General features: G+C 38.8%; 1 protein-coding gene and 1 long non-coding RNA gene across 2 annotated transcripts in view; both read right to left on the bottom strand.

The window, feature by feature from the left end:
• PRIM2 (DNA primase subunit 2) overlaps positions 1–12648 on the bottom strand; it is a 112447-nt gene extending 99799 nt beyond the window's left edge. The window contains exons 1-4 of the mRNA XM_086743271.1: positions 12472–12648; positions 11692–11795; positions 11317–11396; positions 6929–7049 (exon numbers count right to left, since the gene is read on the bottom strand). Of these exons, the coding sequence (XP_086599397.1) occupies positions 6929–7049; positions 11317–11396; positions 11692–11795; positions 12472–12628 (462 nt within the window). The 5' untranslated portion in view covers positions 12629–12648. The remainder of the gene's footprint in view (positions 1–6928; positions 7050–11316; positions 11397–11691; positions 11796–12471) is intronic.
• The window catches only part of LOC147601206 (uncharacterized), a 381994-nt gene that overhangs the window by 345469 nt on the left and 22078 nt on the right, over positions 1–14447 (bottom strand). The gene's annotated exons all lie outside the window — the stretch shown is intronic.

Genomic DNA, 14447 nt, shown 5'->3' with positions numbered 1-14447 from the left:
TAACCAGGAGCGCTGAGAAAAGCAGCTATGAGACCTCCCCATCTCCACCATGGGAGTTGCTATATCATGCTGTTGAGGGGGGAGGAATGCAAAGAATACACAAATTTGATCTCCATGTCATCTTAGAATTGGTAATGGTTCAGCTGGAATATTCTGACCAGCTGACACTGTACTTAAAAAAATCTTGGCCCCATTAAAAAATGCTAAAGGACATTCACAGAAATTATAAATTACTACACAAAGAAAGGCTAAAAGAAGAAAGCATAATTAGAGTAATCTTACATGTAAAAGGCAAACACAAAGAGGAAGGAAAAAAAAAATCAGCTTTCTCAACTAGTGGATAGAACAAGAAAAAATATACTTATGTTACTGGAAAGCAGAGGTAGGTTTGACATTAGGAAAAAAAAAAGTTGTAAGGAAGGTAAAGCAGCTGCCAGGGACTTTGCAAGCAAAGCTGCGAAGTTTTCATCCACAAGGCAAATGAAACAACTGTCATCTTCAAAGCGCTATTGAAAGAGTCAAAGACAAAAAGAGAAGAAATATATAGCATTTTGAAAGCAACCACAGAAAATGTTGGTCCACATAAACAGAAGAGAGACCCTTAAACAGCCCCCAGAGACTGGTTAAGATGAACAAGTTTTGTGGTAAGTTTTCACAAGAATTAAGCGGAAAGGAACCAGAAGTTCACTGTCTCTTCCAAATCAACACAAGATAGGTCACAGACCTACAGAGACCTTCAGCTGCAGATGCTGAAAGGACAGTTCTTTCATTTGATGTCTAAGAACAAGTGGTAGATCTTGGACAGTTGAAATTGTGCACGGCAAAGCAGACAAGAGGCTCAAACTCTCAGGCTGGAGGCTTCAGAGGGGATACCTCTGACAGTACCAAGTAGTAAAGGGCATTCTGAGGAAAAGTACAGCTTTGCTACACTGAACATAAGGTAGGAGAACATCTGAAAGAGAAAGTAGGAGAGACAAAACCAAATGAAAACAAAGAGCTAGTAGCAAAAAAATATTTTTAACTATCAGGTAAGGGTTGAGACCATAGTAACAGTGATAACACATCCACAAAAAAAAGAGGAAAATTTGAAGAACATAATCCTATTTTCCTCACCACAGAAACAGAGCAGGTAAGTTAAAAGAAAATAATCAAAATATGCACAGCCATACATGACAGAAGAGAAGCAAGACCTAGTAGACTAGAAAGTGGTTTCAGTAGAGGAAGAAAGAGTAGCTGAGAAACCAGAGGACCTGAAGTTGAAGGTAGGAAAAAGAAAAAGCAAGCATTGTAACTGCTATGTAGTCAATTTAGTGATGAAGCACTGCATGCAATATTGGCAGGAGAGCTCGTTACTTGAAGACAGACAGTGAATTGTTAAATTTTCTTCAAAATTGAAATCCTGTCAAAAGAAAGACAATGCACTTAAGCTGTTCATAATCAGTTTCACTGAAATGGACTACGGCATGAAAGAATCTCCCAGAATTTAAGAGTAAAATTAGACACTGCTTCTTCTGAGATTTGTACACAGGAAGTAGGAATGCAAGATGCTGAGATGGGTAAGTTACAGAGGGTTACTTTGTGATAGGACAAGGAGGACTAGATTGATTTGAGAAACAGGAGAGAGCAGCAAAATATGGCAGACCTATTCCAGGAATTAGAAGTTAGAGGCCTCAGAGTATGTGGCAGTCGTCTAAAAATGAATTAAGTAAGTGATAGTTCTTTCATGAAAAGTTTCATAAAAAGGTAATGAAATTTCTGTTCATTGTCATTTTAAGGAACAGAAGCACTGAGCAGCAGATGAGGAAAAAGTCAAATTCATGGAAGGAAGGAAGTCTTAGTACCTACAGAAATTAACTTGTAAGTCAAATTCACAAGGAATGAAGCGAAAGATAATTTAGACTTCTACTAGCAGAGTCTCCTTTTAAGGAATTATTACTCCAAATACTAATTTACAATAACGGGCACATTAGATGCCAATCCAGAGGACTCCACTTCTAACTATTAACCAAAGCTAAGATACCAGTATGACTAGGTAACTGCTGGCCCAGTTTCTCCTTTAATACTATAAAGCATAAGTTGGTATATACTAGAAGAAAAAAAAAAAAAAAAGGTAAGTAAAACTCTAAAGAGAATACTCTCACCACGTCTCCAAAATATCTTAAAACAACTGCTGAAACAAACAGAACATATTAGAGGTGCTTATTTGTATTTCAGAAGCATGCAAAAATCCAGCCTAAGATCTAGGAGTTACTGAGCGATATGACATACATAGACACAGCCTGGAAGGGTAAAAAAAAGATAAGCAGAGTGAAGGAAAGAACGCATTTACTCAATTTTTACGGCTTCAGGTTATCATCATCATCATGATTAATCATTTCCCTGCTGTTAGGTCCTGTAAGACCAAATAAATGAACAATAGTAACCTCAACACCTTAACTCAGGAATTTCTAGGAACATCAGTGACCCAGATATCTTGCAGTTTTCCACAACTTCCAGACCCACTGAAAGCTTTTCAATAACAACAACTTGTGGCAGTTGCCGTAATGTTCTTATTATGTCAAAAAGGCTACCAGAACATCAAATCGATAAACTAGGATTTATCTCACACTGTGAAGGTCTACAAGCACTATTATAACAAAGAAGTGTAAGTATGGTCATTTCTCAAGAGCTTCTGATATGGGCATGCACAGCGAGCTACAAGAAGAAAATGAAAAGGACAAGTCAAAAGGTTGGGGTAGGAAAAGGGGGACGAATGAGGGGGTGCATCCATAGCAGGGCACGTGGAAAACCACAGAGACAACCAGTCTCACTGATAGAGTAACATGACAAAACAGGGCTTGGGCATAATGTCAAATGACTCCAAACAGGTCTTGTATCACAGTCTGGCAGAAATAAAATTAGGCACTCTTAATTTAAACAAAGGAAAGCAGTAGATGCCCACAGCTTATGCCAAGAAAGAAAAACGACTTCCTAGTTAAAGCCGAAGTGTCACTTACCTGTAAAACCATTTACTTTATATAATTCCTTCATATATTGAAAAACTTATTTTGAGATTAAAATATTTTCTTCCATTACTACAATATTTAAAATATTCACTATATTTCCCTTTAAATATCTTTAAAATCTATATTAGTGGCTTTTACTGCCAGAAACTGACAGGTATCATTGCTGTAATTACTCATTTATACTAAGATTTTAATGCTTTAATCTCCTACATTAATGTAAATCTCAACTGCACACCTGTGTCTGCATATCCTCTTTGATGGGCTCTGACACCTTAAATGTCAGCATTTACTTCTCTCGAGTGCTGCTCAAGGATTTCCTGTGCTCCCTGTGTGACTGACTTTGCACACAGACTATTTAATGTGCCTTCCTTGAGAGCTGAAAATTACATGTCATACACAAAAAGCTTCAGTATTTATCTGGATGATGACAGCACTGCCCCCTAAAAGCCTTTTTTCTTTCTGTTTTGGTTTGGGGTTTTTTGTTAGTTTGTTCATTTCTTTTGTTTAATAAAATAGACTGAAAACATTCTGAAACACCTTCAGAACCATTCCATGATTCTCCTGGTATTATGATAGAAAACCACTCAATATACGAGGGGAAAATACTCCCAAAGTACAGATTAAAAAATAAGCAAGCTCTAGAAACAGGGAACTGGTAACTATTTCGTGTTCATGAAAAAGAGAGAGACAATTATACAGCAGAATCTTTTTCTCATATTGAATGCCCCACATTAAAGTGCCAAGAAAGGCAATGTAGCACTCCTTTCAGGACAAGGAAAACATCAAAAGCAGGAAACTCTCACATCTGAAAATATTCAAAGGCTGACAAACTACATAACCCTAAAATAACATTAACTTACACGACCAGGTGAAAAAGGAGTGAGTCGTGGATTAACGTGGTGGGATTTTTAAGAAAAGCAAGCTTAGTTTTGAGACAAGAGTATTTCTGCCAAGCAGTAAGACATGCATCAGCCAGTCTTCCAGTCCCTTCTCCCTTAAGCAGTTCCCCAAAATTTGACAGACACTTGACAGCAAGCCACTTTCTAAGTATTACATAAAAAGTCAAGACAGAAAAGATTACAGAATGAGGTCCAGAAATTAAAGTGTCAAATAAGCACAAAAATAAGCTTTACTGAACAACAGAACTGCAGAGTTCATAGAAAGTTTAGCAAATGCTCCTTTAAGTCCAGTGCTCCAAGCTGAACAACTTGAGATCCTTTCTGCAAGATAGCAAAATTTTAACTAACATGAAGCAAATGCTATTCAAATTGTCATTTTCCCAGGGAACTGGTAACATCAAGAGAAATATTCCACAACTGGCTATCAATTAGATGACACTGCTCTAAAAAAACTACATTTTAAATGAGCTAGTAATAATACTTTATCAAAGTATTATTAGATAATAACACTTTATCAAAATACTATTTCCCAAAAGTTGATATTGTAAAAGTGTTACGTAAAAAATGCTGCTCCCAGGCCAAGCCTAACCACTCCCAAGTCAAGCCTAACCCCTCTCAGGAAAACACATGGAAAAGACTTCTACCAAATAAAGTATCACAGAGTGAGTGAGTGTGTGTGTGTGTGTATATAAAATAATTTCTATTTGCCCCGGAGAGTTCTAACTACTGTCAAAGGTAAAGTTCAAAAGTTAAATTTCTTCAGTGTCTTTCTATTTACTGGAAAGGAGGCTATATTGTAAACATCACCTCTGGTTCGACTACAACTTACTTCCTCAAGAAACATGGGGTAAATTCTGAATCGCTGAAGTTCTCAATACAATAATTTTGAGGAGGAAGCTATTAATGAAAGGTGTGTAAATAATTTTGTTAAGATAGAATAATCTTCAAAACTAAATTTGTTTTAATTTTTTAAAGAATAACAAAAAGAACAGGAGAGATACATCTAAAAAGATTTTTAAATGTCTGAAGAGCACAAATCTTAAATAATTTAATTTTCTAATGCAATATTAACAGCTTTAAAGCTGTTTAGTTTAAAGCTGTTGGTATTTCATTAGAAAATAAACGATTGCACTAGAAGATAAATTATGGAAATTAACTAAGACAGTTACTCTCAGATACTAGTAGCCTGTATTATTTTTGTAGTATTTGCAAGCAAAACAACACTCCATTAAAACATTTTATTTGGCCAAAAAAAAAAAAAAAAAGTTGTGCTTTTGGATTCTGAATAATAGTCCAACACTTGTTATACTACACAGAATGCTTTAACCAGAAGGAATAAAGAAAATAGCTTCACTCCTGACACAAACCGTGGCCAAAAATCAAAAGCTGAAACAAGTTATTGTTCGAGATGTTGAATATATCCTAACAGAAGTTGAAATCATCGAGTTTTTCAAACTGAGAAGTAACAAGATGCAGAACCATTATCTAGGAAGTGCAAGACGTCTGTCTTCTCTTTAAAGAAATTTAACTAACTGTCCTAGGATATCTTAAGCAATTCAAATTTGATAGGAGAATTCCTATTGCATACCACTACAGAAACTGGGTTGTCATATCAGAACTTACCTCCTTTTCCTAGAGATCATTCCCTTTTCTAATAGGCAGAACACAAAGTTTGATTTCCATCTTGTTTTAGGCACAGTAAGGCATAAAAACATTGTAACTTCTTACAGAGAAGTATGAATAGCACAATTAATCTTCATTTCCCTTCTAAAGTCTTTTACAAATACAACTTTGAGATAAACAATATTTCTTTTGCAGTGGCCGCTACACAGCGCCATAGAGTTTAGACCTACTTCAGTTATGTATGGAATTCCTTAGTAATATTCAAATATTTCATATATGATCGTGCAAGAGGGATCTTAAATTTCCACCAGAACTGGAAGGGGGGAAAACCCATAGAAGCAGGGAAGCAGATTTTTAATGAAATTATGCTTCATTGCCTCAATAGATATAAGAAAGTAGTATCTTCTTAAACATTTTGATATATTGAAGGCACATGAAATAGCACAGAACCAAGCCATACTCCCAGCTATTTTCAGCAACCTGTAAATATTAATTTATTCTCACAAGCCTGAATGCTGAAACTGTGACAGGACAACGAGACTGGGGAATAAGCAGCGGAAATACAGCTCCACAAACACACCATTCGTGGAAAGGTCTGCGGAACCAAAGGCTGATACTTCTAATAGTCTCTCAGACACAGGAAAGCCCAAGTTACTGTTTAGCTAGACAAATTCATTCTCAACATTGCACAAGTCATCTTTCATTGTCAACATGCACTAGTGCCAGATCTTTCAATCCAGCAACATATAATATGTCAGCCACATATTTAAAATACTCAAGTTCTTCTAATTAAGCAGTATTTTAAGAGAAAGATTTTTTTCAGTAGAATGATGATCATACATTAATTTTTATTCATTTAAGTTTACTCTGTTAGAAAGCCCCAGCTTTGCCTCTAGCTCTCAAAGTAGTTCATAGATGCAATGTAAAATTTTACTGAAATTTTTAATGCAGAAACTGCAACAGACATTTTCCTTTAATCCACTCAGACAAATGAAGCAGCATATAACACCAGGAACTCTTTTGTAATATCCCTAAAGCATCTCAAAAGTAACAGGTTTTTGTCTACACAGATTTGGTATTTTTAAGGTTTTGCATAAGTTGGTAAAGAACTAGAATGACATCATTTGTTAACTTGCCTTTGTAATTACACATTTTTCAGTTAAGTGTTGGTTGACCAAAGCAGACTGAATTTCTCTTGTTGCAGCACAAAACAATATCACTTAATCCTCATTTCTGCGGCATGACTATTCTCCAAGTTCAGAAGTTCTGTGTGGTTATTTTGTAGAGCCACAAGGACACTTTTTATTTTTTGAACAGAAGTACTAAAACGATCTTAATGAGAATTTTAAATAACATCAGGCACATGCTATATAACAGAAATCCAGAAAGTAACACACTTACAGCTTCAAAAGATAAGTTAACATATTCCAGGAATTTCTGCCTTAAACTCTCAGTCAGTTCATTGAAGCGATATCGCAAGAGGTCCATTTCTTGTTGAAGAAACCAACGCCTGAGATCCTCACTGCAAATAAATTATTAAAAAAAGCCATTATATGTTTTCTGGTTATGCATTCCCTCTTCCTTTAAAAACTTGATGTCAAACCTAGTGAACACAGTATTAAATGTAGCGCTGACTTTGGCACGGGACTCACAAACTGAGGAGCTCGGAAAAGAAGGTAGGAAATCTCCAGGAAGGAGCACTCTATCAGAAAAGACTTTTGAAGAGAAAATACACAAAGAAGTATGATTGCAGATGCTTTGAAAGAACAGAGGTAGTCTAATTCAACACTAACGATTGCTCTGTAGATATCAAAGCTGTTACTCTCTTTGCGGTACTCACCATTTCTTACTTGTCTTAGATAAGAATAACCAGTGAATTACAAAAGAGTTGTTTGTGCTTTTGTGGACAAAACCTCTGCTTGAAATATGGCTTGGAGAAGAGTAATTATTATTCAGTTTATAATTCCAGATGGAAAGGCTCTGTTAAGGTGCTTTCTAAAGTATAACCCTGTGGACACTTTCAGCGCTTGGGATATATTAATAATCTGTGCAACCTGACATGGAAATTAATGCCTTTATGACTAATCTTCTGCAGTTCTTCTGTGATCATCTTGGACAGTAACAAAATCCTAGGATGTGACAATTTTACTCTTTTCCTAATTCATCAGCTTTACACTGCATTTTTTTTCCCTAAGTATTAAAAAAAAAAAACAAAAAAAAAAACAAGAAAAAAACAAGCTAAACTCCAAGCATGTATAGTTACTTTGGAGGCCAGTCAGTCTCTTGTTCTTCCTTTCCATCACGAAAGTAGATGTTACCTCATTTCTAAACCCAGATCACATCTTATACTCATTATTAACATTTTAAAAAATCTACACTCTCATTCCTGACACATATTAGTAATAATACTTATTATCAAAACCACAAGCTTAACTGAAAAGCAATGTCACTGTCATTAGATAACTAACCAAGCTGCTGCTGAAGGCAAGACAGTTGCAAGTAGTTGAAGCATAAATGTTAGGAACGTCTCCTTGGTTTTTGCCACTTAACTTTTTTGTGTGCAGAATACTCAACAGTTTAAATCAGATCAGTAGATTCCCAACCAGAAAAACAATATGAAAGAACACGCTTTTTCATATCAGAGAACAGCACTCGGGAAAAAAAAAAAAAAAAAAACCAAACAAAAAACCAAAAACCTCTTAATTCCCGAAGGAATGGTAGGAAAGACCTGTATATTTGTTACGGAGAATCAACATAGAGGTACCTTAGAAAGACATGAAAATGCATCAAAATCTGGAGCCTAAGACTAGTAGCTCACATTCCACAATTAAATATGAGAGTTCAGTTACCAACAATTTAATGTCAACTTGTGAAAAGTCTGGGCATGGGCCAGAGTGCTATCTTATTTGGCAACCAACACCAGAATTTTCCTCAGAATTTAAGTTTCAAAAGGTAGACAGCGACAGGAGTATGGGTACAGAAAGCCCACAGAAGTAAATGCTAGTCAAAGTAAGAGGCAGCAATTTCAGCACACAAGTCTAATTTATCATATAGAAAAAAAAAAAATAGCATAAAGCAGCAAAAAGACCTTGCTAAGTTTGATAAAGAACGTATTTCTTTGTAAGGCGACACAGATTAAAAAAAAAAAGTATGTTTGAAAGTTTCCTTAATAGAAGGGTTTCATTGTCAGAGCGGAGGCAAGATTTATTTCTTCCATCTTAAGTAAGTAAAGTGAAGATTATGGTCCTGTGACTTTCAAGGTTCTTCACAGCTAATCTGATAAAGTGAAGAGATGCAACAGACAGAAGCAGAAATGCATGGTCATGGTCAACATGCATTTAGAGCTGTGTCTGCCATGAAAGTGAATGAAAACAAGATTACTCTATTTCCTGGTCTTGACAGACAAAAGTGACATGACAAGATGTGTGAAAGAAAGGCACGGATGAGACTGTTCCCTCAAGACTGCACATACCTTATCTTAACAACATTCATGGGAATAACCTTTAAAGTCTTGTATTTCAGAAGGCAGAAGGACAGTCAAGAGATGATGACTACATTATAAATTTAACTGACAAGAATGGTGGAAGCGGCCACTTCAAACCATGTAGAAACCAAAATAAAACAATTCAGTTCATAAGTGAGGACTGATGCAGACCAGGAAAAAAAGTTGATGCAAGCTCGTACCCCTGGGTGGCACTGTTGGCCAACTAGAAACTTTAAAAGGTGGCGTCACAGGAAAACAAGTCTGTACACATAACTGTCTGGCAGGCCACAGGGAACTGAATTCATCCTAGTTTGCAGTTATGTCTATTTAAGTACACTTGTACAAACACTCCTACCTCAATAGCTTTCATCAATTAACCTAATGATTTGTGCCAAGCTTATTTTTCTGACCTAATATGATGCAAACTTAGAAAACAGTATAATCTATTTGCCTCCAAATTTTATCTTTTGAGGAACACACTGGTTTTAGAATACAGAAATACCTTATCCCTGAAGTTGGTGCTTTTCAAGAGAGAATGAAGAACGCTGGGTACAGGGTCACCTCACAGTGCTTAAGAGGCTGTTTTCCATTTTGCAAGCAAGCATTAAGTTCACCTTTTCAAAGAAACACCAAAAGCTAGTTTAAGTGGCAGCTGACTATCAAGCTGCTTTCTTGAAACACAGTATGAAATTATCTGTATATAAACAGGAACACAAAAATACATTTGCAAGTAGTTCAAAGAGTGCCCTGGAGCTCTATCCAAGGCTTCTCCTCCCTAAGGTCCCTCTAGACTAAAAAGCCAGGTTCTTTCCCGCTGACTGTGGCACAGTGGTTCACCTTCAGCAAGCTGCCCACCTCTGCCTCACCTAGAGCCTAATTCTTAAGATACTTTCCTGAAACACAGGGTTCGAACCATGTCTCACATTTATTTCCTAAGCAACCGCTGCAGTCAAATAAGCGCTTATACAAGAGACAAGGATCCTCTTTTAAAAAGATAGCTTGCAGAGAAAAATAAAGCAGTTCAATTATCTGCATCTATCATTATTTCCAGCAGAGCCCAGATGTCTTTTGAAAGGGCAACATGATGGGATGTGAATAATCCAGAAGATTTCACAGTGGTTAAAGTCACCTAGGGGCTGTCATGGCGAGGTTTCCTCCATCCGGAGGCTTGCGAGGCCTGCTATTTCCTATTCCGACCGATCTGTAGCAGGCACCCACCATACTCCTAGCCACCTTGGTCGCATCTCCAACACTTGTCCCAGAACTCTCAACTGTCTCATGACTCATTCCAAGGAAAAGCCCCATCCATTCCAGCTTCCTATCTTGGCCTAGAGCACAATCCCTCCCACTCACCTTCCTGGTCTGTTTTTGCTTATGAATCTGTATCCATCCATAGCAGCACTTCAGTCATGTCAGCTAGCAGGGTATCATAATATGTATTCTACCACACTCTCTTAATTTAAACAAACTATATTGCAATTTAAAGTGCAATTGAATTAACAATTCAAAACAGTGCACACTTCATATTTGCCAGTTTTAATTCTAAAAAAAAAGGACTGCAATGGCAAGGAGTCAGGAGTTCACACTGATGCACAACAAAACTTCTAAGAGAGATAAAACACCAACAATCTCTATAATTTCATCCAAAAACCACAGCTGAAGCAAAAGGAACACACTTGACAGGATCAGATCACCTTTGTGCTTGAGATTTCACACAACAAAAAAAACTGCAGTGCAACCATCCACAGCAATGCATATGAAAGAAAAGCAGAGTCAGTAGAGGAAATCTAAAACTTACATGGTATTTTTAGTTTGCCAGAAACAAGGCTCTCTCTTTAGGCAATAATATAAAGTCTATTTACATAGTCAGGTCTTTGGTCAGTAATCAACAATTTAAACATACAGAGTAGTTAAGTTAATTTAAATTAAATTATCAATCACTGCAAATGTCTGACAAACACTTAGTACTGGGGTGCTTTAATCTCAAAAAGGATGTCGAAAGGAAGAGACTCAAATCAACATTCTGTGTGTGAAACCCAGAAGTTGGGGTTTTTTTAATTATTACAAAATCTGTATATTAATTTTGATCACGAGTATCTCTTTTCATCACAGTTGAAATCAGGTTCCTAGAGAAAAAAAAAAAAAAAAAAAACAAAAAAAAAACCCACAACTGTTTGAGCCTACCTCTCTATTTAGTAGACATGCAATTCTAAAATATCTGTAATGTCTATAATAAGGTAAGGTTGTACTTGTATACATTTAAAATTAATAATAAAGAGTATAGCATAATCAAAAAAGTACTTACGACTGACAGTAAGCAAGGCGTAGTATGAAGTGAGAGATATGGTCTTTTCTTCTTGCTTCATAATCATCCTCAGCCAAAGCCTACAGAACATATGATTTTTATTTCAGAGAAGTAATCTCTCCAAGGTTAAAAAAACACAATTTATTATTGCTGTTCAGCAGTTCATCTTTAAGACAATACATGCAAGACTATTAAAGAAGGGAGTTGTGCTAACAAAAGAAACATATAAACTCAAAGAAAAACTGTATCTCTTACAAAATGACAGAATTTAAGTTTTAGGAATAGTATTTAATTACTTGTACTTTTATTCAGAATTCCTGAATGGTGTAAAGAAAATACAATGCATTAAGTTCCCTTTTTTTCATTTTTACTTACTCTGTAGGGAAACTTAAGTTTCCGGAGCTCGGCCTCCAGTTTAGTTTTGTAGGATTCACTACTTCTTACATAGCTCACACCAAGGTTTTCAACTACTTTGAGCACTAGGCAAAAAAAAAAAAAAAATTTAAAACTCCATGTTAGAGGCAACATACTAGAAAAAAATCTGTGTTACTTCTGAGGAAATGCACAAACCAGGGTAAGGCCACGGGAATTGCTTTTAGTGGTATGGGGAGCAAAGGGGTAAGAAACATGGAGGACAGGAGGTGGCCCACAAGTCCTGAACAGCTCCTCCAACTCTGGGATCCAACAAGGAAAGGGAGACAGCTCTGATGGATCAGTCCCTGAATGTTGGTTTCCACTGTAATGATCGAAACCTCGGGTGCAGTGGTTTTCTGGAATTCAGGAGAACCCTTGCTCCCAGTTAGTGACTTGAACCACTGTCCAGAGAGACATCAGATATGCCACAATATGCCAAATATGCCAGAAAGTGAAACACGCTCATAAAAACCACCAGTGTAAAACAAAACTACAGTCCTGGCTACTATTCACCAAACTCTGGCTGTGAAATAGGTCACAGTTCTCTGAAATACCTAAAGCAACCCTCCTTCCTTTAAAGGGGGTTCACTTCAGCACCAGCAGGCAGCCGATTCGCATTAGTAACAGGCAAAGAGAGAGCATCTAAGCCCGCCAAAAATACATAAAACCATGACAGGAAAAACCAAAAGCTTGGGGGGGAGAGCTGGGGGGCGTAGGGGGGCCGCCGGGGACGCTACTTACGCTTCAGGCGGTCGATGGCAAAGCTCTCAAACTCCACCAGCGAGATGTTTTCGGTGGGAGGCTCCAGGTAGAACTGCAGGCTGTGAGGGTACAGCTCCCGCCGGTCCCCCGCCAGCCGCGTCTGCCTCAGCCTGGCTCGGCTGCTGGAGAACTCCATCCGCCCCGCCGGCGGACCTGCGGGCGACGCGGGCGCTCAGAGACGAGAGGGGGAACGGGGCGTGGGGTGAAATGGCGGGGGCAAGGCCGCCGCCGACCCTCGGGGCGGACAGGGCCTGACCGCCGCCGAGCCGCCCCCGGGGCTGCCGAACATTCCCCCCCCCCCCGCTCCCATTCCCGTTACGACAGCAACCACCACCCCCGCCGCCACGCTAACGCAGAAGCCCCTCACCTGCCGCCGAGTACCGACCAAACGCCGCAACTTCCCGCGCACAACCAGCCCCGCCCACTTCCGCCGCGCCTCACGCCCAGTCCCGCCTACTTGTGGCCGCGCAATTGGCTGGCGACAACGAGGCGTGGGGTGTGCCAGTGAAAGGTGCCCATAGCTGACATGGCGGCTTCCGCTACGCGCGCGCGCGGGTTGCGGCGGCCTCTCTAGCCCCGGAGGGAGCTCTGTGGTGCGCGGCCCATCCTGTCAGCCTCGTAAAATGGCGCCCCCGGCGGCCGAGGCGGAGCCGTGAGCCGCCCCCCACCACGATATCACTACTTTCCACGATGCTGTTAAACCGGTTTCAAAATTCAGCACAGTATTCACACACTGAGGAACTCCCTTTTAATTCCATTCCATACCAATCTACGGCTGTATGATTTCGACATATTTCCAAGACGCTGCCGGATTTGCCATTTTTGCTACTGGATTGACCATTCTGCTGATGCACTGTTTTGTGTCCCTGCCTCCAAATGCCACTTATTTGCTAATTTTCCCCAACGAAAGAAGTTGGTTAATGATCTTGCAGCAAATACAGAGTGTAAAGGGATGGAAAATCAGAATTTATATACAGTTTATGCCCACGAAGTAAGGAAAATTAGTAGCTTAGGCTGGCAAGTTCTTAAGAACAATGAACAGACGGGGACATGTACCAGTCTCATGTTCATGGGCAACACTTAAGACATTGCAGAGCAGCCTGATTGCAGCTTTAATGAACACTGCTGCTGGAAGCCAGCCTAAAACTGCAGCCTGCCTCTGTACTAGCAGATGAAACATGGCACTGAGTTCAACTGACGTGGAATAACCCCCTCCAAATAGCTTTCAAACCAAGGTGGCCACATCCAGATTGCCTATGGAGAACAGTTCTATGTTCATGCAAATTCTCCAGCTGTGAATTGTGCTCTTTGGTCTGGGCCAAACCTCTGGCAAGGTACCATCTGAACAGTTTAACAGGATAGGAAATGAAATTTCATTCACCAGGGCTGCTCTGCAGTTTTCTGTGAAAAAACATGCTATCAATATCTTTTATATATTTATATTTTTGTAATACACTTCACCCAAAGCGACTTTATATATTTATGTATATATAACCAACTTTTACCCCAAAGGAACTTTTTTCAAATAGCCAGCGCTCATCCCTGCACAGCTTCTTCCCTTTTCCACCTGCCTGCTACACAAGTTGCTCTGGAGTAGGAGTGAATCCGCCAAAATTCACCTAGTAGTTGCAAGAGTGCAGAGGTTTTGCCTTTGACTGACCAGTATGTTAATACCCAAGAGATTTTACCCGTGTGTTAATACCCAAGAGAGTGACAGTGCAGGTCAAGGAGTAAGATAAGAGCTTGCACATTTGCTCTCAGTGCTGTATCGGCACATAAGTGGTACCATGCTTTTAGAAACCATGGTATGCATTTTGCTGTCCATCACTATTTCTTCTACTGAACCGTGTCGTGCTGATTTTTAACAGGTCAGCAGCTATGTCTACATACGCCATTTTCCTTTTTTTTTTTTGTTTCACTTCCATTTTTTTTTCTGTAATGCAGAATACTGATCC

This window comes from Chlamydotis macqueenii, chromosome 3 (assembly GCF_036417535.1).
Source record: "Chlamydotis macqueenii isolate bChlMac1 chromosome 3, bChlMac1.mat, whole genome shotgun sequence".
Taxonomy (NCBI): Eukaryota; Metazoa; Chordata; class Aves; order Otidiformes; family Otididae; genus Chlamydotis; species Chlamydotis macqueenii.
Note: the sequence above shows the minus strand (reverse complement) of the source record. Positions and strands in the feature narration are given on the sequence as shown.